Genomic DNA, 21435 nt, shown 5'->3' with positions numbered 1-21435 from the left:
CATTTATTCACTTTTTCAGAGCCAAAAAGTCGATACTTTCCAAACGCTGGAAACTATGCTGGTACATAACGAATAGTTACATACAACGTCAATTTTTTAAATATATATTTGTTTACTTTTTTGCAAATTTTTCCTTCAAAAAAAAAAAAGCTACCAGCCAGAAGCTAACTTACAAAAAATATTAAAAAATGCTTAAACGCGACGTGGAAAGCTTAAACATTGAAGATTTCGATGACAGATACGTGCGTCATGCATTCATCTCGAAGGTCTTCGCCATTATTGCGGTAAGGTGGCAAGTAATCGCGGTAGTGATTAATCTACATTCATGTTAAACCACTTTCAGGCCCAGCTCGCCTTAACCCTTGCCGTCCTCTTCGCATTCGTCTACATTGATGCCATTCAAGACTTTGTAGTTCAAAATCCTTCGCTTATGTGGGTAGCGTTAGCTGCAGTTCTGGTTACAATGTTACCGATTGCCTGCTGCGAAGGAGTGCGCCGCAGTTATCCCATTAACTTCATACTTCTTATTCTCTTCACTATGGCTGAATCATTTTTACTAGGTTGCATTGCCATCAGATATGCACCTGATACGGTTAGTAAGTCGGGGTTTGTTTTTGAAATTCATATTCATAACTATCCTTACATTTCCACAACTTTCTATCGCAGGTCCTATACTCCATTGGCATAACAACGATCGTTGTTCTTGCGCTCACCATCTTCGCCTTGCAAACATCTATTGACTTTACCGCCTGTTGGGCCTTTCTTCTGGTTGCTTCTATTATTTTGCTTATAATCGGCATTGTGGCAATGTTTTTTCCTTCGCGTGTGCTAATCATAGTTTATTGTTCTCTTGGAATTCTCATCTTTTCCATCTACTTAATCTTCGATATACAATTAATGATGGGCGGCAAACATAAATTCGCGATCAGTCCAGAGGACTATATATTTGCAGCGCTCAGTATTTACATTGATATTATTACAATATTCATATACATCCTTACCTTAATGGGTTTCGTAGATAACTGAAGAAACGGAAATGATTTAGATGAATTTGGAAAAAACGATCGCCAATGGCTTCATACAAACATATAGATATTTAATAAAGATTTTTTATTTACAAAACTTATTTGCTACATAACATCAAATAATATAATATTATTTCATGTATCTCAAAATATTTTTAATATATTTTCAGTTGAGATAGGGCATTTTTGAACCAAATTCTGAGATGAGATAGGGCGTTCCTGAAAAGGTTTCTGAGACAGAGCGTTTTCGAACTATTTAGCTGCCAAGATAGGTCGATCTTCCACTCGGCCGTCGATTACTCGAGCAAGTTGGTTAATCAAATATTCGGGCAATAAATTACTCAAGTCATCAAGATTTTGTTTATTCAAAACTATGATTAATCGAATTACTTGAAATATGATTAATCAAAAAATTGATTTTGCTCGTTAAAAGAGTTTGCTTTGGAAAATGCTTATTTTCTTTTTACAGGAACATACCAATATTTCAGCATTTTTACGTTCATTACATTTTCAATAAGGGGCCCCATGCGTGTCATTTGTGTCATTTTCTTTATGCTTAAATAAGGGTTAAGTCATCTGTGTCCAAAGAATAAATATTTTTTGAAGCTGCTGCTGCAAAAAACAAAGCTTGTAAAGATTTATTAAGAAAATAATTCAAAATCAGTTCTACTTACAAGATTTAGAGAAATTACTGGTCAGTTAAAAACGTAATTTTTTACACAAAAAACGTCCAAACGTCAACAGGATACAAAAAACGTCCAAATGACGTTAAAAACGTCAACCTGGCAACGCTGGACCAAAGTTCTCAATAATACCTTTCATTTGATATCCATATTGCGATGTTTTAGATAAATTTAGTAGAATCGAAAATAAGTGGAAACCTTACACTATTATCCTAAGGGAAAACATTTTGTATATAGGGGAAGCATTGTTTAGGAACCTTCTCGTGGTACCCACGAATAGTAATATTTTACCTTAAAAAAATAAAAAAATAAATATGCGATTCAAAATAGGTGGCAACCCTAGGAAAATATTTTTGAATTAGAAACCTTTAAAATACCTTCCGTTTGATACCCATATTATCATGTTTCAATTAATTTTTAACTAATTTCGAATAGGTGGGGCAACCTTATACGAGTCTTCTCGGAGATAACCTTAAAATCTAAAACATTATTTGTATACAAAATTTTATCAAAATCGTTAGAGCCGTTTCCGAGAACTCTATGACATAAAAGAAGTGTTCAGCAGTTAAGAAAATCACATCGCAACTTAACCTTCCAAAAAATATGTTTATTCAGCAGGCAAAGAAGTTACACATAAAATTAATACCCCAGAAAGTTATACTTACTTACATACATACATATATACCACATACTTTATTGTCACCTTTAATTTAATTTAATTTTACGTGACAGACAAATAATAATATGTATTCTTTATTTGTTGCCTAGAAAGTAACCTGCTAGTTATTCTGCTAGAAAATATATCCACACATTACATTAAACGGTATTAGTTTCATGTTTAATTTCTTTGCCTGCTGAATAAACATAAGTTGCGTTCGATAACAAAATTAGCCAACACCAGCCAACAATCAAAATCAAGAGAGTAAGCGAAAATTCTCTCCCAAAGAGATGAAAAAGCAAAAAAGTAAACGAACAGGAAATTAGCCATTACTTGCAAAAACCGGAAGAAGAAGACACACCAGCTGACTTTGTTTATGTTTTATTTGTAAACAAACTGAAATTCATGTTGCCTCCATAGAAGAAAAAAGGAAAGTGAACGTTCAATGTTCGCCAGGAACATTTCTAGAAGTAAAAACTAGTTGGCGCTATCATAAAGTCACATAGCAGGCAGCCAAAAAGCATATAAATACCAAAAGTCGGAAAATGCAATTTTAGGTTCGTTCGCGTAGCTGTTAATTGTTCATGTTTAACCAAAACTTACAAGTTTTTGCGTTCGCGTACGCAAAAAACTTGCAAAGTAGGGGAAATTGAGAGAGCAAAGTGACATTTCATTTTGAGGGGAAGCTGCTGGTTTCTGCTGGAAAAATTTTTGCCAACAGCAATTTGCCAACAGGAAAACAGCTGATCAAAAACAGCTGGTTGGCATTTACGCAAATCACAAAATTGAATTTGATGGTTTGGAAGTTAAAAATTACAAAATGCGACTAATTAAACTTGTAAGAAGTAAGTAGTTATTTGTTTAATCAATAAACTGTGCCAGGATACCACTTTGTAATGAGTTTTCGTACGTTTTAAATTTTACACTTTTGAATGTAAACAAAAATTATATCAGCTGTTCGTCTAACTTGCAAGTTTCTGCAAATTTTTTGTTCGCGTACTATTTTGGATATTTCTCTCTTGTGAGCGAACAGATGACATTTGGTTGGTTTCTGCTGGAGATTTTAAATGAACGCACCTTTTGTTTGTTAACAAAAATTGCAACCATATGTTTTCGTGTTGGATAATTTTTGCTGACTAAAATTTTGCCAGTACAAAATGAACGCTTCTCTTGCATCAAAATGAACGCTTGTTCTCTCAATTTTTGTGTGTTGTATAATTTTTTGTCGTTATCGAACGCCATCCAGTAAAAATTTGGAAAAACTTTTACAAATTTTTGACTTGTCGAACGCACCTATATTTTTTGTAAGGTCAAATTCCGATGTGATTTTCTTAAGTGTTAAACACTTCTTTTATGTCAAATTCATACAAACTCGTGATGTCGCTGCCGCGTTAAAAAAATTTTTGACGCCATCGACAAAGCGTTTAGATAATGAAAATAACAAATTGAAAGCTGTGGCCCGTAGCTCGTCGTTTTCAATGTGCTCAGCACTTTAGCAATTGCTATTGAAAATATGTAGTAAAATGCTTCATTCACTACTTCGTATTGCAAAATTCCATTAACACTTAATAGGTGATCGATTTTAGAAAAAGCTTTCCTTTATCATTTGTTCGTTTGTTTGATCAGGTATTATTCCTGGGACTCACGGAGTACCGTAACGACTCCGCTATGGGGGTGAATACTATTTTATGATTAGAACTTGGCTGCTGATGGTCGAGTCGGAGTTTTCGACATTAGAAGAGAGTAATGAAAAAATAATAGTACCGAGCTATTACAGAAAGGCCATGAAGACTTCATCAAATGGATGAATGAATTAATTACTTTTTAAAAATAGTTATGTTGGTACCGATAAATATTTACAATTTTCGTACTTTTTTACAATAAGTATTATCTTTTGTTTTATTTAAAGAAATTGTTTCGAAACATCGCACATATTTTTACTTAATCTACATATGTAATTTTAATCATTAATTTTGCACGCAAGATCTTAAATTACTATTAATACGAAAATAAATTATAACTTTGCATGGATTCTTGAAAATTGAACTAAGCTGCAAATGACGTAGATACATATCGTTACCTTAATTCACAAGCGCCCTTACCAACACTTTTTTCGAAACTGCGTTCTTCGCAGATTTTGGTTGGATGTATAAAATACACCTTCAATTAAAATTTTAAAATGTTAGTACCAAAAGAAGCGGAGCTACATGCAACTTTTTAAAAATCCCTACCTGTTTTTGATACTCTTTTTATAATGTTTTTTACTTCTCCTGTAAAATAAAAAATTTGTTGGTTAGGGCTTTTTTGAATGAAGGTGTACATACATATGTACGACGCAGCAAACAATATGGCAATTAATCTCCATGTCACACTTACATAAGTACATACATAAATATGTATGTATGTATGCTGATTAAACTTATCCCCTTGACGCTCCAATTATTGCCAAAATATACATGAAAATATTGATAATGTCCAGGTAAAGGTTGAGCGCCGCAAAAATATACTCCTCGGGGCTAATAGCATACTTATGCTTACCGCCCATCATCAATTGTGTATCATAGACCAAATAGATGGAGAAGAGTAATGCACCCAGCGATGAATAGACGAGCGTTATCACTTTGCCGGGTATGAAGATCGCCACAATACCAAATATGAGAAATACAACAATGGCAACCAATAGGACGCCACCACACATGGTAAAGTCCCATTTGGTTTGGAAGGCGAATAGCGTCAAGGCGAGGCATACAGCAGCTGTTATGCCAACGGCCAACATCACCTTTGAAAAATTTGAACTATTAGATTTATTCATACACTTGTCCACCAAAAATCTACTATGTACTTACCTCACTGGAAGCATAATATGTAGCGGTTACACCTAGCAGAAATGATTCCGCCAATGTGAAGAGAAATAGGAAAATAAAGTTCAACGGTGTTTTGCGTCGTACACTCTCGCAGCAAGCCATACACACCATGGTTACCAAAAGCACTGCTAGTGCAACCCAAAATATCCATTGTGTGCGATGAACCCAGTCTTTGACTGCTGTTACGTATATGAAGATCGTGATAATGCCGAAAGTGATTAGTAATTGTACCTGCAATTGATTGAGTAGTGGGTGAGTTGAAACATCGTACTAGATACTTAGTTCGCAGTCAATACATTTGCATGTACGCATGTACATATGTATATTAGACCGTACCACCCTACAAGCAACCAAAAAAAAAAAATGCCGTACACCACTGAATGTGAAGAATTTTTGCAAAGCAAAATTTCCCTTTTTTTGCCGAACTTAGGGGTCGGTTTAAATAGGTCTACTGAAATAATCTAAGTACTTCCTTAACAAAGGTTTGAAGATGTTTTGAGTGCTTTAATTTACTGCCATTAGGATGGTACGTTAAGGGTTTAAAACCTGAAATCTGTTGGGTAAGTACTAGAACGGGGTACTTGAGGTCAATGAAATTTTCTCCTCGAGACAAGAACATCGTAAATGGCGAAGATATGTACATATCGTCGTTTAAAGTACAAAACCGCGTATCAACATAATGCAAAACCGCGTATGTGAGGTTGCATAAATTATTTTGTAGAGAGTAAAAACACTCAAATTTTTTCTCTCTTTTATAAAGCTATCGCATTTCTGGGTAGTATATATTAGGATGAATAGATAAGGCTTGAGCCAAGAGCTTCGGTTACGCGGCTTTGCAGAACAAAGCAACAAACAAACAAACAACCTATACGTTCGGCCAACATAATTTTTTTCTTTGAAATTGCGTTTCAAAAAACTTTAGATCCAGGGGTGCAGGGCGCTGTTTTTTTCTGGTATGGTCTAATGTACATATGTATGTACATTAGGATGCATCATCAAGATATTTTGGAAAATATTAAGGTTTACGTGAGCTGGTCCGATTTGAAAATACCTCCGAAAATCTCATTCTGTTGATAAAATTTTTAAGTATTTTTATGCGGAACTTTTAAACTTAAAGTCTTCTATCATCTGAGGTAATTTTTAAGAAAAACTATTTATTGAGGCGTATTCTTGTTTTCGTACGATTTGGTAATTTGAAATTTTTGTATTGAAAATGATAGGAAAATGTCATGATTTTCGATTCGTACGAAAACACGAACACACCCCATTATAATTTTATTTATTAAAATTTTGATCTTTGGAGGTATTTTCAAATAGGTCGAGCTCACGTAAATTTTAATATTTTTCCGAAACATTTGGCGGACGTCTTAAAATATTATAAATTTTATATTTCCGATGGAAAAACAGTACATTTTTTTTTTGTATGGAGAGTAATGCACCCAATATATACATATTTTGGTAAAAAGTTAAGAGTATCACTTACCATAAGTATTGAGTAAACTTTCCGTATGAAGCCTTTTCGTATGCTCTCATCATCGAAAGAGAAGCTTTTTGCGCCCTCAGCATCGTAAGCGCCATAATTATTGTCACCTGTATGAGCGGCTAAGAAAAAATTAGTATACAACAAGTTAAGAAAAGTTTTTGGGGTTTGTTGAAAAGGTGTGCGACAAATTTATTTGCTTTTTTGGCATTTCTTCAGTTTTATTGATTTAAATTGGCAGTATGCAGGTGTTAAAAGTGGATTAAATGAGGTGGGAATTAGCTTGAATTGATGAACTATGTGAAGACTAATACTAAGTGGGTTCGCAGCGCTTAAAAAAAACTTAAAAAAGCTACTAACCAGCCGGCAAAAAATCCGAAAACCGATCCGGAAAAGGACAAAAAAGTGGATAAAGTGCGGATTTTTGTCCGTTTACTGATTCCATTTCCGGATACTTTGACGATCCATTTTCCCATTAAAGTGTATACACTTAAAATATGTGACCTGGTCTACGAAAAGGGAGCTTACGTGCGAAAACTAGTTTTCTGTGAAAAAGCTGTTAAAAGTAAGCAACTCGTTTCGTCAGTTTCTCATTATTCTTCTTTCTCTACATTTTTAGTACACTTCTAAGCAAGTTAGGATTTTCTGCTTTTCACCACGTGAAAAAGCATCTCATCTTCCATCCGAATCAACCAAAAAGTGAAAATTGATTTTTTGACACCTAAGGGGCTTAGACCAGGTCACATATGTATATATTAGTATGTATTCGTTGTATGTTGTGCAATTGTAACTGCCTGATCGTGTGATTTGTTGTTGCTAGCGGTACATCAAATACACTAGCAAGCACCGAATTCCGCTAGTGAGCAATAATGTCGCCTCTCTCATTGGGTTTGAGCACAACTTACATACTCAGCCTTTCCCATTATTTCACAATGCAAGCAAGACAATTGCTTATGGTGATGACCTGACAATTTGCCTTATATACCCTTATGGACATCCTGGAGTGCTAACCAATTTGCTTTCAGGAAAACCAGATGCCGCCGCTTCGTTGCTCAGACTTAAGAATATGGCGCTATGGAAGGAACGGTGGTTCAGCCACGCTAATATACCTCACACTCCGGTTAGTTATAACCAAGAAATCGACTACTTCACTCTTAAACCTACTTTTGATAGGCTCTTTAAGAGGAGCATCTCGTCAAGAACAGAGTGGCAAACACCAAGATCATGGATAAGAGGGTTGACTATGGAGTTTGTTTCTCCAAGGAATTTGGGCTGGAATTATCTATGTATCAGGAATTCAGGACCACCGCAGCATTTGTCAGACCAAACGTTGACAAGAGTGCCTAGTAGGGCCGATGAGCTAGCCAGGAAAGGTATTATTCTCCCACTGTGTGAAAACGGAGGCGACCTGTAAATTAAGGCTTAGAAATAACATTATTAAAGTGGCCAATAGATTATGGCTCGATGAGGGCACTTGAAAAACAAGTAGGCTACTATGGCCGCAAACTGCTAAGAAAAAAAAACGGTACAACTACTCGGCTTCTCAATAGAGGACCTTTCGATGGACATGGCTTGTGAAACCGGTCATGGGCTATTTGGTAGGCACTCTTCTATATTAGAAATATTCTCCCATGAATAATGCAAAATTGCAAAGACGAAGAAGAAACAGTCGTTGCCCAGCTTTAGCTAAGAGCATGCGGACTTTTTACGTAGGCATTACTTTGGATCTTCGCTTCATCTCTTATGAAAATTGTTTTATGGAAAATAGTCGTAGAAGTTCTCGGGCTTCAAGTGGTATCAAAATGTATGGGAATTGAAAAATAGAAATAGTAGTAGATTCATAATAAACTGGACATAAATAATAAAGGCAAAAAAAAACGGCTTGGATATGTCGTTCGTATGGGTGATGCTCCGGTGAAAGCATCCTTCGACATGATACACATAGAAGGACAATGCAAGCAAGGGCACAAACTAACACATTGGAAGGCCCCTGGTACAGAAGGCACTGTTTGCACACGGGATGAGCAACTGGCGACACTTTGCAAATGAGAGGCAAGTAGACGGTTGTAGTGTCAAATAAGAAGAAGAATAAGGGGAAGGATGGGTGTAAAATAAATAGCGGGTTTGTATGGGTAAATGCTTTTATCTGCGTTTAACAAATCACGACATAACGACAGCTTCATTTAGGGTTTAACGTGATTCCCTGCCAAAAGGCTGACAATCATGGTGCCTGCACTTAGCACAACAGATTAATTCTTGCCTTAATCATTGCCCTGAAATGCAAGCACTTCAGTACCAATTGGCAGTGTGTGGTGGACACACTTACCACCTTGGTAGGGCCGAGGCCTACCTAAAACCTCTGACGATCTCTGGATCACGACATCCGAGTGCAATGTAACTCCACATTGAACCATTGCTGGTTCTACCCGCATTTAGGTAGTAAACCACAGCCACCACGATACTCCCCGAAGGGCCGAACCATGAACAGACCGGAGTAGTGCTCGCCAGCCAGATCAGCTCAACCAGCCAGACTCGCCCGACTCGCTCAACATGCACAACCAGCTTATCTATCAGACTTGCAAAACTTATTCACATACACTCGATGTCCCCGACCTGGGGGCATACTTTCCGTTTCACCATCTTTCTCTCCGTTTTACAAGTCCTGCCAGCGGTGGTAGTACATACCTTGCGAGCCTTTTATCCAACTAGCCTCGCCAATCTGACCGGCAAACACACTTCGGGGGCATCTGTTCCCCATGGTAACGTTTTAAAGTTTTCGGTATGACTTTCGAAAGCCGTAGACATTTCTACCAGTTGAGCCTCCACCGACTCAGGACTGGCAGCCTTTGACTAGAGTAGCCCGGGGTCGTCAAGCCCTTACCTCGGAAAACGCTGAAGCCCTTGTGGTAAGAAATCAAAACGACAATAGTAAATCAATAGCTGAGTGGAAGATCGACCTATCACGGCAACCAGTTCAAAAACGCCCTATCTAAGAAAAGTTTTCAACAATGCCCTACCCAGAATTCGTTTCATAAACGCCCATCTCAGCACATTTTCAATGAACTTATTTTCGTTTGAGATAGGGTATTTTTCAACCGAATTCTGAGATAGGCCGTTCTTCAACCAAATTTTGGGGTAGGGGGTTCCTTGAAAAGTTTTCTGAGATAGGGCGTTTTCGAACTGACTGCTGAGATAAGTCAATCTTACACTCAGCCATCGAAATGAGAGTTGTATTTATTTTTCTATCGGCTATTCAAAATGTCTTTAATATAATTGTCTACTTTTAATTTTACGAGAATGTTTTTAGCGTTAGTGTGTGCGTTAGAATGTAGGTTTTGTGATTTTACCCACCATGCAAAACATGAGAAATAGGCAACAATCGTCAATGGCAACAAATTGGCAACTCGCCGATTTATTGCCGTAGTGAGAAATCGGCAACATTATTATTATTATTATTGTGATTTTAGAGAGTAATGAAATTTCGTAGTGTGTACGTGTAAGCACAAAGATAAGGAGTTAGTAGCTTGTTCAAATAGCTTGTGCAAACTATCAGCGTGTGTGTGTGTGTGCGTGCTTTTTTGTGCATGTTTGTAAGTGTGTTGTTAGTGCAACGTATAAACGTACCTAAGTAGGCTTTAATCAATTAAATAGAATCACCAATACAGTACCGGGGAAGAAATCAGCAGCATTATCCCTCTTATCATCCCCTTTTTTATTTATACAAAAAAAAACTTTGATGAAGAAAATTACTAAAAACTAGCCGCCACGGCAGCGCTTCAAAAAATATCTCATCAGTCCAACTCCGTTGCATTTGCAGGCATTGAAATTAGACGCATTTTTCATTTCGTAATCGACTAACGGCGTTTCGCCGATTCTGTTCAGTTGTCTGGTACAACTACAACAACCTAACCTAAGCATGATCTCGACCTTGCGTTCGTAGAGATGCCTTCTGACGTGCTCTGTATTCAGAAATATCTGTTCGGATGGCCAAGTCTTAAGCTGCGTCTTATTAGTACCCGGTGACCACACAGGCATAGCGTAATTCAGAACCGGGCGGAGATTGATTAGAGAACCTTGTTTCGGATTTCTGCTTTATTTACGCTGAAAAGGAAAGTAAGCTGCCAAAGGTCATCAAGAAAATTGTCGGGTTATTAATTGTTGTTGTTGTTGTAGCGGCTACAACGACCCCGCCCAGATCGGTTAATATCTCAGTCGTTGTCGTCAAGCTCCACTAACGGAAGCCCAGGAAGCGTGCAGCTTCAATGAGGTCGGTCCACAGGGACAAACGCGTTAGTGTTGTCGACTTTTCCGGAGATGTTTCGAGTCGTGGGGTGTCTCTCCGGACACTCATTTGGCACATCTGCGTCTAATCTGCTCAGGTATGCGTTTAACCTGCTGCAGTAGCCAGAGCGAAGTTGGGCTATTGTAGTTTTAGTCTCCAGAGGCAGATGAAGCTCCGTCTCGTCGATGTCCGGTGGTTGTGTGCCCAGAACGGCATTCACAGGTCTGGAGTCTACATAACTCGAGACTGACTCTCTGTGAATGCCATTCAGGGCCTGTCGATATGCTGACGGGTCCAGAGGCTGCATAATGAACCTCTGGACTTCGTCCGCCAGTTCATAGAGATGCCTCCTGACGTGCCTGGGCGAGAGCTCTTCTGCAAGCAGCTGTCTATTTGGGTGACCACGTCTGTGGCTCCGTGCTGTGAAAAAACGATCAATGGTTATTAGCAGTACCGCATAAAGTCGTTAGGATTTTGTTGGCCTGTATATTCAGAGTTTTTTGTTTTGCGTGCAAATGTCAGAGCTTTGATGGACTATGCCGTAGAGGTAGGACCAGCGTTGCCGTTTTGGTAACTTTTTCATCGTAAAATTTCGTAATTAATTTTTCAGTATGGTAACTTTTTGGTTTGGTGTTTAATTTTTGCTATCTAAAGCTGCCTTTACATGAGGCGATAATCGCCTGTAAAAGTTGACTTGCTGTCTACTTTGAGGCAACCGATTTTTGAATCACCATTTACACGAGCAATTTTTCTGGAGCAATGTTGAATCACCTAGAAAATCGCCTCGTATAAATCCAGCTTAAGTGCCGTTTTCTGAAGAAACATTTAACCTCAAAAGCTTAGTTTATATTTAAACGTTGGATTAGAAATAAGGCTATATCCAAGGTACATTGAACAGGTAGTATCAGTAGAGCAGCTGATTTGATTTATTTTCAATTTGGATATAGCCAAGGCACATTAAACAGGTAGTATCAGTAGAGCAAAAACAACATTTGCGTGTATTTTGTTGTTGCTTCTGGTATCGAAAGTGTCAAAAACTGTTCTGAATTTTTTCTTCTAAATCAAAGCGTGCCATTTGCCAGGTGAAATACAAAAAATTATAAAAAATTGAAATTGGAAAAAATAAAAATTGATGCAACTTTCTTTCCTAGTAAATTTGTTTGCTTCTCGAAGCATTGATCCATCCTTTACAAGGGCCAGTAATCAGCGGTTGTGCTGCTGAGTTGGGCGAACGTTCCAAAAGCTGCTATTCAATCGCTTGTTTTGTATGGAAAAAGGTTTCACATGCAAATGGATTTTAACAATTCAGAATTTTTGTGAGAAAAAATTAAAAATATTTGACATTTTCGAGACCAAATCATTTGAAAATAAATCAAATCAGCTGCTCTACTGATACTACCTGTTCAATGTACCTTGGCTATATCTAAAGTTAAGCATTTCCATTATCGGTTTTCGACGTATGTATGTTTCTTGGTTGTAAATCAATCATAAATTTTGATGCAACCTTTAAATATAAAGTGAGCTTCAAAGTTACTGGTCACTTGAGAAAGCGACCCTAAGTATATTAGATTTCCCCTAATATACAGTGGCGCTCACCTAAATAGCACACTTTTATTTTTTACTAAATTCACAATGTTTTAGTGATACATTTTTCTTTCTTTTTATAAAAATATAGTAGTATAACATAAACAGATGTTTTAGAAACTTATTGGCTATGCAGTTTTGTAGCTTATTTAGTTTTAGAATGATAAAGGGCAGATTTGAAAATTCGAAAAATTCCGTTAATTTTTGAGATTTTTTTTTGCTGAGGGTGTTGCGTATTTTCTTCCAAAAATTACTTGTGTTATTGGTCCCTGAAGAGAAACATAGTTTTCCGATCGAAAAGTTTGATTTTCAAGAATTCTATACCATTTCTAAAAAAATTGTTTTTTCAGCATATAAAATACATGGACAATTTTGAGCGCTTTGAGCGATCTGAAATATTTTTTGATTTCTAAATAAAAAAATTTGGGTATATATATTTATTCGGTATAGAACAATCCTAGGTGGTGAGAGCTTAAAAATTCCAACTTTACTTTTTCACATGCATTTTGGAACCAGCATAATACATACACTTGTCTAAATAAAAATGAAGATATGCATCAGAAAGTGGAAGTCAAGTTTGGAATAAAATATTAGTGGATGTACAATTGTACGTACATATATATGTATGTATAAACATTTAAGTGATGTAGGTACATACATATAATTGTTTGCAAAAGTTTGTAGAAATATGTATGTATGTTTATATACATACTATGTATTTGTCTCTACGTGCCAAAGCAAAGATCTAATCGATAACTAAACCTAGTACCGTTCTATATTTTTGAGCTTCTGACTCATATTCGCAACCGTTAGTCAACCCACCACCTTTAGATAAAAACATTCTAGAATACATGCGTCTGTATGTGCATTATTCTCTGAAGTACTAAATAAAACACTGAAAGAACAGATATACATAAATAGATTTGCTGCTCAGCGATTGATTAGCCATTGATCAGAGAGAGTTCCCCACAGCGAGTAACTAGTAAATAGTTTCGACACTTTATCCGTTGATTTAGCGATCACTCCGAATACAATATTAATTTGATGAGTCAACGTTGTTATCAATGCACTTGTGAATCCCCACGATTTTAAACTTTTCATTTTGTTGCAATATACATATGTATGTCAGCTTTCAATTATTTCCATGTAAGTGTACTTGCCTTGATACATTTTTAGTTTTCGTTTACAATACGTAAAAACTCGATATACAACGAAGAAACGAGTCTAGTTCGGTGAGCGTATAAATTCGTACTGAAATATTAAAAAAAAAAAATGAAACTTCCCAACTTCAGTGGCTAACGCAGCAGATGTTCTTTTTTAGCGTGAACGATAAACCTCCTTATCAGTAGTATTCAGTATTTCCAATAACGAACCTATCAAAAGTTCCCGAATGCAGGTGTTTTTTCCAGTCTATGAGAGATAAACATCCTTATCTTATCTGTTGATAACGAAATGAACTGATAAATAATAATATTTCCTATTCGGTATGGGTATTCATCTAAACCCGTAAATGTCTCGTAACCGCGTATTTGCATTTGTATTTATTTAGATTTTTACGTAAGATGTTGCGTAAACCTCGTATAAAACCGGTTTTGCATACAAAATTAAGTACATCAACGCAGTTACAAGCCATTTAAACGTTTAAATGAAAAGCCCTAATATAGTTTGGGCGTTTGGGGTGCCAATAACTCTTGCTTATTATGACTAGCCCACAAAGTCCTTCATGCTGCTGCACTCTTATTTATGTAAGTGAAAAATAATAATTTTTATATAGAATAAATACTTTATTGTATTTTATGAGTCCTTTTTTGTTATTACATTCATACATATATTATTTTAAATATTAATTCAATCCTCAATCAACACAATAATTAGATCTTTCCAGGTTTTAACGGTTTTCAGTAGCTTTGTTACAATTTTAGTTGATTGTTTTTAGTACAATAAAATGTAGCGCAATAAGTTGCTAAATAATACCAAATCGCAATTCTCACATGAAAACCATTTCTACGGAACTGCATAGTGATAATGCCGCAAACGCAATATCAACACTTTAGTCGTGACACAAATTTAACTGGAGTAAGCAAATAACTTCATTTCAGTTCTATTATTTGCCTTTTTACTTTTATTTAAAATATTTAAGAGAATTGTGAAAGTCTGAAGATTTTTAATCAATAAATGTACATATTTTTTCATATTGCATATATTTTGAATGCTACAACTAACCAAATAATACAAAAAATATAAAGTAAACAAAACAGAAAACAAAAATATTTCTAGAGTTGAGTTCGTAAATAATGCATACGTATGCACTTAATTCTTTACATTATACATATGTAGTTATGTGTAGGACAATAGTTTTAACAAGTAACTTTTTTTAAATTTTGGTTAATATTCTTCTTCGTGTTTGCTAGCGCTCTTACAAAAAATTTAAGAATAATAGAGCAAAAATTTTCAAAAGACTACCAGTTACTTATGTATACATAAAATATAAATCATTAAATTGATATTTATAATTTGATTTTTTAAAGAAAATGCAATTAACTGCTTCTAATAAATTATTAACTGTGCTGCTCGTTTTGAAAAAAAAAAAATGGAACGAGAATCGTTCATTACAAATTTTTAAAGACAAAAACTTTGTACTTGATAAGCCCAGTAAAATTTTGAAATAATTATCGATTGAGATTCCTATTACTTATAAAATAAATACACACACATAGAATAAATCCAAAATCATGTGTATGCATATAAACGTACTTCCTAAGAAGAAAATTTAAGGAAAATGGAAAGAATAATTATGCAGCTACTTGTTTGCTGCTTGCGATTTGCCTTGTACACATTTAATACACGTTTACTCCTAGTCCCTAGACGCTCCTATTATTGTCAAAATGTACATGAAGATGTTTACAATATCCAAGTATAGGTTGAGTGCTGCGAAAATATATTCTTCTGGACTGATGGAATACTTATGGTCGCCGCCCATCATTAGTTGAGTGTCGTAAATAAGGTAAATAGAGAAGAGCAATGCACCGATGGAGGCATAAACCAAAGTTATTATTTTTCCTTTGATGAATATAGCTGGAACGAAAACGAGGAACACTACCATTGCAACCACTAATACACCACCGCACATGGTAAAATCATATTTGGTTTGCGTGGCAAATAGCGTTAAAGCAAGACAGACCATAGCCGTAATTCCCACTGCTAAAAGTACCTGTAAAATTGAGAGGAAAAATTAGAGAATCATACGCAAAAAAAAAACAACGAATCAAACTTACTTCATTCGGTGCATATCGGCTAGCAGATACGCCCATTAGGAATGATTCAGCTAGCGTGAATAGACCAAGGAAAATAAAGTTCATTGGTGTAGTACGACGTACGCTTTCGCAACAGGCCATGCATATCATTGTTACAAGCAAAACTACTAATGCAACCCAAAATAGAGCCGGGTTTCTATAGGCGAATTCTTTGGTGGGTAGATGGAAAACGAATAGCGCCACAAAACCAAAAGTGACCACTAGTTGACCCTGCATTTTTGAAAACATCAATTAGATCAGTAGTAAAGAGCACTTATACTTTTTGAAAATGATTTACATACCATTAGTATCATATAGACCTTGCGTATGAACCCTTTGCGTATGCTCATATCATCGAAAGAAAAATTCTTTGGTTGTCCTTCAGGATCATCGTAGGCGCCATAACCACTGCCGCCGCCAGGTGGTACAACAAATCCTGGTTGTGGTGCGTAACCGCCTGGCGGGTAACCTCCAGCCGGAGGGTAACCACCTTGTGGTGGATAGCCTCCAGCGGGAGGGTAACCACCTTGGGGGGGATAGCCACCTTGAGGGGCATAACCACCTTGGGGTGGATAGCCAGCTTGCGGCGGATAACCGCCATAATATTGTTGGTTAGGATCTGTTGTGGAAGATACATAGAATATTAATAAAATGCAAGATAAATTATTGAAAAATGGAGGTTTCCATAAATTATGTTGTAGGAATGAAAATGCTTGCAAGACAATAATAAAAAGCACTTTTAACAGGGTCGAATGTTTTCGTGCAAAAAATTAACTATGCGGCAAATTTAATTCTCATACAAATACAAAAATAAATATATAAAACAAAACGTATCATATGTTTTAAGCGATGTATGTATGTATTAAAGAATGAGCGTAAGTTATTTTATGAGAAATGTGGCTTACACACGACTTGACAATGCCACTGGCAATATACTATGTAAAAATGTATTCTCCGGAAAGTGGATTGATACCATGATTTAATAATTAAAGGTTTGCTCACTAGTGACATTCGAGTTTCGACACTCCTTTACAAAAGGTTGCACACACACAAGCACGCACACACACAAGCACACACACATAAAGCCTTGCTAAGGGACTCGATTTCGTAAAAAAAATCTTAAAAATCAACAGTATTTTGTAGCCAATTCAAACTTGCACGTTATTATACTAAAATAGAATGGGCTACAAAACTGCACACCTAAAATTTTTCTAAAAATTCTGAATAAAAAGTTTGAAAATTTGGTGAAAATTGGTCGAATTTTTACAATTTTTGTTCAAAGTTTGAAAAGCGGATTTATATGGTGTTTCTTGTATAACTACATAGGCTTTTATAAAAAATTATTAAACATAAAATAAACTAAAGAAATGTAGCCGAAACTCTTCAAAGTACCACGAGTCTATTACTTCGGCACCAGTGCATATATATTAGTGTGGCCAGATATATGTTCCAGCCATACGGGACAAACGCATAATTTGTCCCAAAAATACGGGATTTACAAAAATTTAACGAGACAAATGAGAAATAAACGAAAGTAATGTTCAGATTAATTATAAGCTTATGATAAATTTCGTGTATTTCAAGACAAAGTTTTTTAATTGATACAAAAATATGTATGTACCAAGGCGAATTTATATATTAATTCGCCTTGGTATGTACGTAGACTTACAATTGACCAAACGATAAAAACAAAGTAAGAGATACAGCGGTCAAAATAATAGCAGCAAAATTGAATATGATGCTGTCCGCAACTTATCTTTATTTATTATTGTTAATAATTTTACATATATCAGATACCAAATAAATCAAAGCCTTGCACAAAGTTCATAAAAACTAATTAAACTTTAAAAAATGTACATCAAAATTAAGTTTTTTTTTTTTTAAATTAGATTTCGAGTATGTGGTTTTATAGCCCATTCCATTTTAGTGCAAGTTTCATGTCGCTAAAAATGACCGTTGATTTTTTAGAATTTATTTTGTGGGTGTAGCGAATTTTCTTCCATAGAACGCATGAACAAAACTGACTTTTATCTTATCTTGACTTAAAAATCAACGGTAATTTTTAGAGTCTGACAGAGTTGCATGCAATAATGCTTGCTAATGACCTGTTCGCAATAGCCGCGATTAAGCGTGACCATGTTGAGTACAAGTTAATAGGTTGAAATGAATAATGAAATTGTCGAAAATTCGAGGACATTTTTGTCCCGGCGGAACATTTTAAAAATGTTGCAAAATACGTGACGTCCCAGCAAATACGGGACTTTCGGCAACGCTAATATGTATACGTGTACTTATGATGCTTTTGATGAATATGCTACGCTATTATAACATTTTTTAGTCCAAGTTAGTCTTCTAGCTTGTTTATTATTGACGTTAGACGTGGCAATTCAAGCGTTTTCTTTACTCATTTTGCTGCCAAAATGCAAAGGTTTACTTTCTTGTGCAAACAGCCATAATGTCTTCTGTAGATTTGAAGAAATACTTTCATTATGGTCTGACTTGGCGACATTTTAAGAATAATTAGCGTTCTATTATATTGCCTAATTTTCATGTAGTAAATCACAATTCTCAAATTAGTTTAAGAGCCATTATTTCTTCTATTTTTAATATGGTATACCCATCTTTGTGAAAATATTTTTAATTTATAAACTTTTTAAGTCCTTAATATTTTATACGCATTCAAATGTCTGGTAATACAATTGAAAGTCGAATTTTCTGCATGCACCGTGCACCGCAGACAAAAAGTAGTACCTATTCTGATATAATCCGATTTTCGGAAATTAAAATTTTTTCGTAACAGCTCTGCAATCACTTTTGAAAATTCTGGAGCTTGAGACTGCAAAACTGCTTGCACTTGCCACGTTCAACAGCTCGTTAACATATGCAAACTGCTATTTACCTACTTTCAACTAGTCAAAGCAAACCCTTTCAACATGCCACTAAATATTACTTAAGTACTTAAATAAATAAAAACTTAAATTAACCTTGATAATTTGGACCAGCTTGCCACGACATTTCTAGTTATAAAGGTATTGCTTGCTTCCCGATACTACAAACACGTTTTCAAGACTTTCTAAATACAGATGTTTTGGTTCACCACTTATGGATGTAAATTTTTTGTACTAAACTAGATTTTTGTGTGGAGAAAATTATAAAAAAAAGAAAAGAAAATGCGTTAGTTAATTATGCTGCTTTGCAACTCACCCATAAAAGAAACCTTTGATACAATAAGAAGTTACTAGTCTTCAAAATACCTGAAATTAAGACAATTAATTAATTTAAAGTCATATATATTATATAGCAAGTATTGGTGAAATTTAGAAAAGCTCGGATAATAACATTCTTGCAATTGTAGAGCATCGCCTAATGCGAATAATAACAAATACATATGTATGCATGTATGTACGTTTGTTTATTTTCAACAGCATTCTCCAAAATGTTTTGGAGAATTTTGTTGTTACAAAAACAACATTTGTGCTATTTTTATTAATTTCCTTGAATAGAACATATCATGCAGCTTATTGTGAAGTATGCCAAGTTCCACTGCTTGCTTTCATCTTGAGAAAATGACGTCTACATACATACATATGTATATGTATGTATACATATTCCTAGTACGAATGCATTTTTATAACATGCATGTGCAACAATTTGATCTCTTTGTATTTGGTTACATATGTATACAGCAGTAAATGGGCAGAGATTAAATACGCACTCATACTTGTGCGCAAACAGCAAAAAACCCTACGCCACTTATTAATGTTGGGCACTAACAGCGGCTTGATTACACAAAACGGAAGAATGACTCATTGATAGCAGAAGTCCACATTGGTGGCTTCCGGGTGCCATTTTAAGGTCATACGCTTGCAAGTATTTTTGCTATGCTGCAATTAGCTAAACACGATGTGGGTAAAAATCATCAATATTGCACTCAAACCCGTCTAGGTAAACATTTTAATTGGTTTTCTTTGTCCACAAAGCCGAGAATATTCGGAATAAATAATTCTCTAGAAATATCTTTCAGGTGTTTTGAATAAATTATGCACAATTATCATATCAAAAAATCACGAGCTCCCAAGTAGAAGACGATTTATTTTTAATTACCTTTCCAAGAATCCTCAGTTGATGAAAATTTCACAATACTCTCACTTTTCACTATTTCTCTGGCAGCTACGTAGAATTGCTTTTTGTTTTGGTCAAGGTACGATTACAATTGCCGCAGCTTTGGCGAAAATCTTCGTCACAGAGGGCGGCCAAGCGCAGCCAACTTTACGAGATTCGTTAAAAAGCATTCAGAGTTGCATGGCGTAATACAAACGTAATGAGTTTGGAAAACGTAAGAAGAAATTAGTTTAGCGTTAACATCACGCTGAAATTATGAGTTGCGTTCCTAACACGCAGAAGCTGCAAGCTTTTACAGAGGGTCAATTCCCGTTCTGCATTAACGTGAAGTGATAAAAATAACACCTTTACACCGCATTTATTTCGGTGTTAATTTTATACTTTTCACTTTACTTCACGATAACGCAGAACGGGAATTGACCCTCTGGATTTTACCAGAAAGCGTTCCCGTACTCGGTTCTCTGACCAAGTAGGGGAAAAATGGGAGAGTAAAATTGGTCTTCTCTTTCTCAAAAAGTGCAAGATTTTACACGAAGAATTTTTGCTGGTAAAATCTGGTAAAGTGTCAAACGATAAGTGGTTCAAATGATTTCAAATTTGTATAAGTAAAAACACAAGTGCATCTGCTTTTTCAACTTATTGAATATATCCTAGCGAAGAAATATCAAGTTTTGTAAGTATTTTTGTTAATTTTCTGTGTATTTGAGCAAAATTTAGAATATCGCCAAATAAATAAAAAAATGCTATGTAAACAAAAAATGGCGTCCACGGTGTACTTGACAGTTGTAGCTCTTTTTACCCGGAAAGCGTTCTCGTACTTTTCGGATTTTCTCTCTTTCTCTGAGAGCAATTTTTGATTTTGACCGTTTTACAGGTTTTATCCAGAAAAGTTGAGGAACGAAACTATGGAATAAGTGCAAATTACGGCCCGTTAACTTAGGGTTTACATCACACAATACTGTCATGACAATAATGCCAAAATGATGTGTTTGTTGTAATATGAATTCACCGTGTTTACAACAAACACATCATTTTGACATTATTTTCATGACAATATTGTCCGGTGTAAACCCTACGTAAGCCAGAAAAAACAAAAAGATGGCGTTGTCCGCCCTTTTATTCCGATTTCAATGGTACACAATTTTTTTGGTGCAAACTTATAATTAGACTGTTCCCGTACTCCATGACTTGCAGGTTTTGCTGGTTTTACAAGAACAGATGTTTTCGCCTTTGATAAATCTTATAAATCTTAACTTGTTCCTAAATGAAATATGAGTAAACTAAAAAAACATTCCGTTTTAGCCGCAGCCGTTTCAGATTCAGAAGACTCGGGTTTTAACAGACCGAGGACTGCTGTTTAGCCATCTAACCCGGTCTAGATCGGTGTACCATTCTAAGCGTTCATCCTGGAATAACAGCTCGCAGCGGGCTTGCTCTTCCTTCG

The 21435-nt window shown here is 35.6% G+C and overlaps 3 protein-coding genes across 5 annotated transcripts; 1 reads left to right on the top strand and 2 right to left on the bottom strand.

The window, feature by feature from the left end:
* Positions 1–151: 151 nt before the first annotated feature.
* On the top strand, positions 152–1638 carry LOC108360357 (protein lifeguard 1-like). Its single transcript, XM_017612648.1, has 3 exons — positions 152–284; positions 344–592; positions 667–1638. Exons 1-3 carry the CDS (start codon positions 189–191, stop codon positions 1024–1026), a joined length of 705 nt encoding a protein of 234 aa, XP_017468137.1. The 5' UTR covers positions 152–188; the 3' UTR covers positions 1027–1638.
* A 2599-nt stretch (positions 1639–4237) lies between these two features.
* On the bottom strand, positions 4238–14300 carry Lfg (Glutamate NMDA receptor-associated protein 1 lifeguard). Of its 2 annotated transcripts, none has more exons than XM_017612465.1 (4): positions 13737–14300; positions 6714–6832; positions 5213–5461; positions 4238–5145 (listed from the first exon to the last, which is right to left on the bottom strand). In XM_017612465.1, exons 1-4 carry the CDS (start codon positions 13744–13746, stop codon positions 4786–4788), a joined length of 738 nt encoding a protein of 245 aa, XP_017467954.1. In that variant the 5' UTR covers positions 13747–14300; the 3' UTR covers positions 4238–4785. The 2 variants fall into 2 exon arrangements, with proteins under 2 accessions (XP_017467954.1, XP_017468026.1); XM_017612537.1 differs by having other exon boundaries at positions 6714–6820.
* A 381-nt stretch (positions 14301–14681) lies between these two features.
* Positions 14682–20132, bottom strand: Nmda1 (N-methyl-D-aspartate receptor-associated protein). 2 transcript variants are annotated; one of them, XM_017612128.1, is made up of 5 exons: positions 19974–20132; positions 18854–18996; positions 16172–16488; positions 15852–16100; positions 14682–15787 (listed from the first exon to the last, which is right to left on the bottom strand). In XM_017612128.1, exons 2-5 carry the CDS (start codon positions 18882–18884, stop codon positions 15431–15433), a joined length of 954 nt encoding a protein of 317 aa, XP_017467617.1. In that variant the 5' UTR covers positions 18885–18996; positions 19974–20132; the 3' UTR covers positions 14682–15430. The 2 variants fall into 2 exon arrangements, with proteins under 2 accessions (XP_017467617.1, XP_017467686.1); XM_017612197.1 differs by lacking the exon at positions 18854–18996 and adding an exon at positions 19074–19123 and having other exon boundaries at positions 19974–20129.
* Positions 20133–21435: the final 1303 nt, after the last annotated feature.

Source organism: Rhagoletis zephyria, unplaced genomic scaffold, assembly GCF_001687245.7.
Source record: "Rhagoletis zephyria isolate East Lansing unplaced genomic scaffold, Rhagoletis_zephyria_1.1 Rzeph_scaffold_00001, whole genome shotgun sequence".
Taxonomy (NCBI): Eukaryota; Metazoa; Arthropoda; class Insecta; order Diptera; family Tephritidae; genus Rhagoletis; species Rhagoletis zephyria.
The sequence above is the reverse complement of the archived record's forward strand: the minus strand, read 5'-3'. Positions and strand labels throughout refer to the sequence as shown.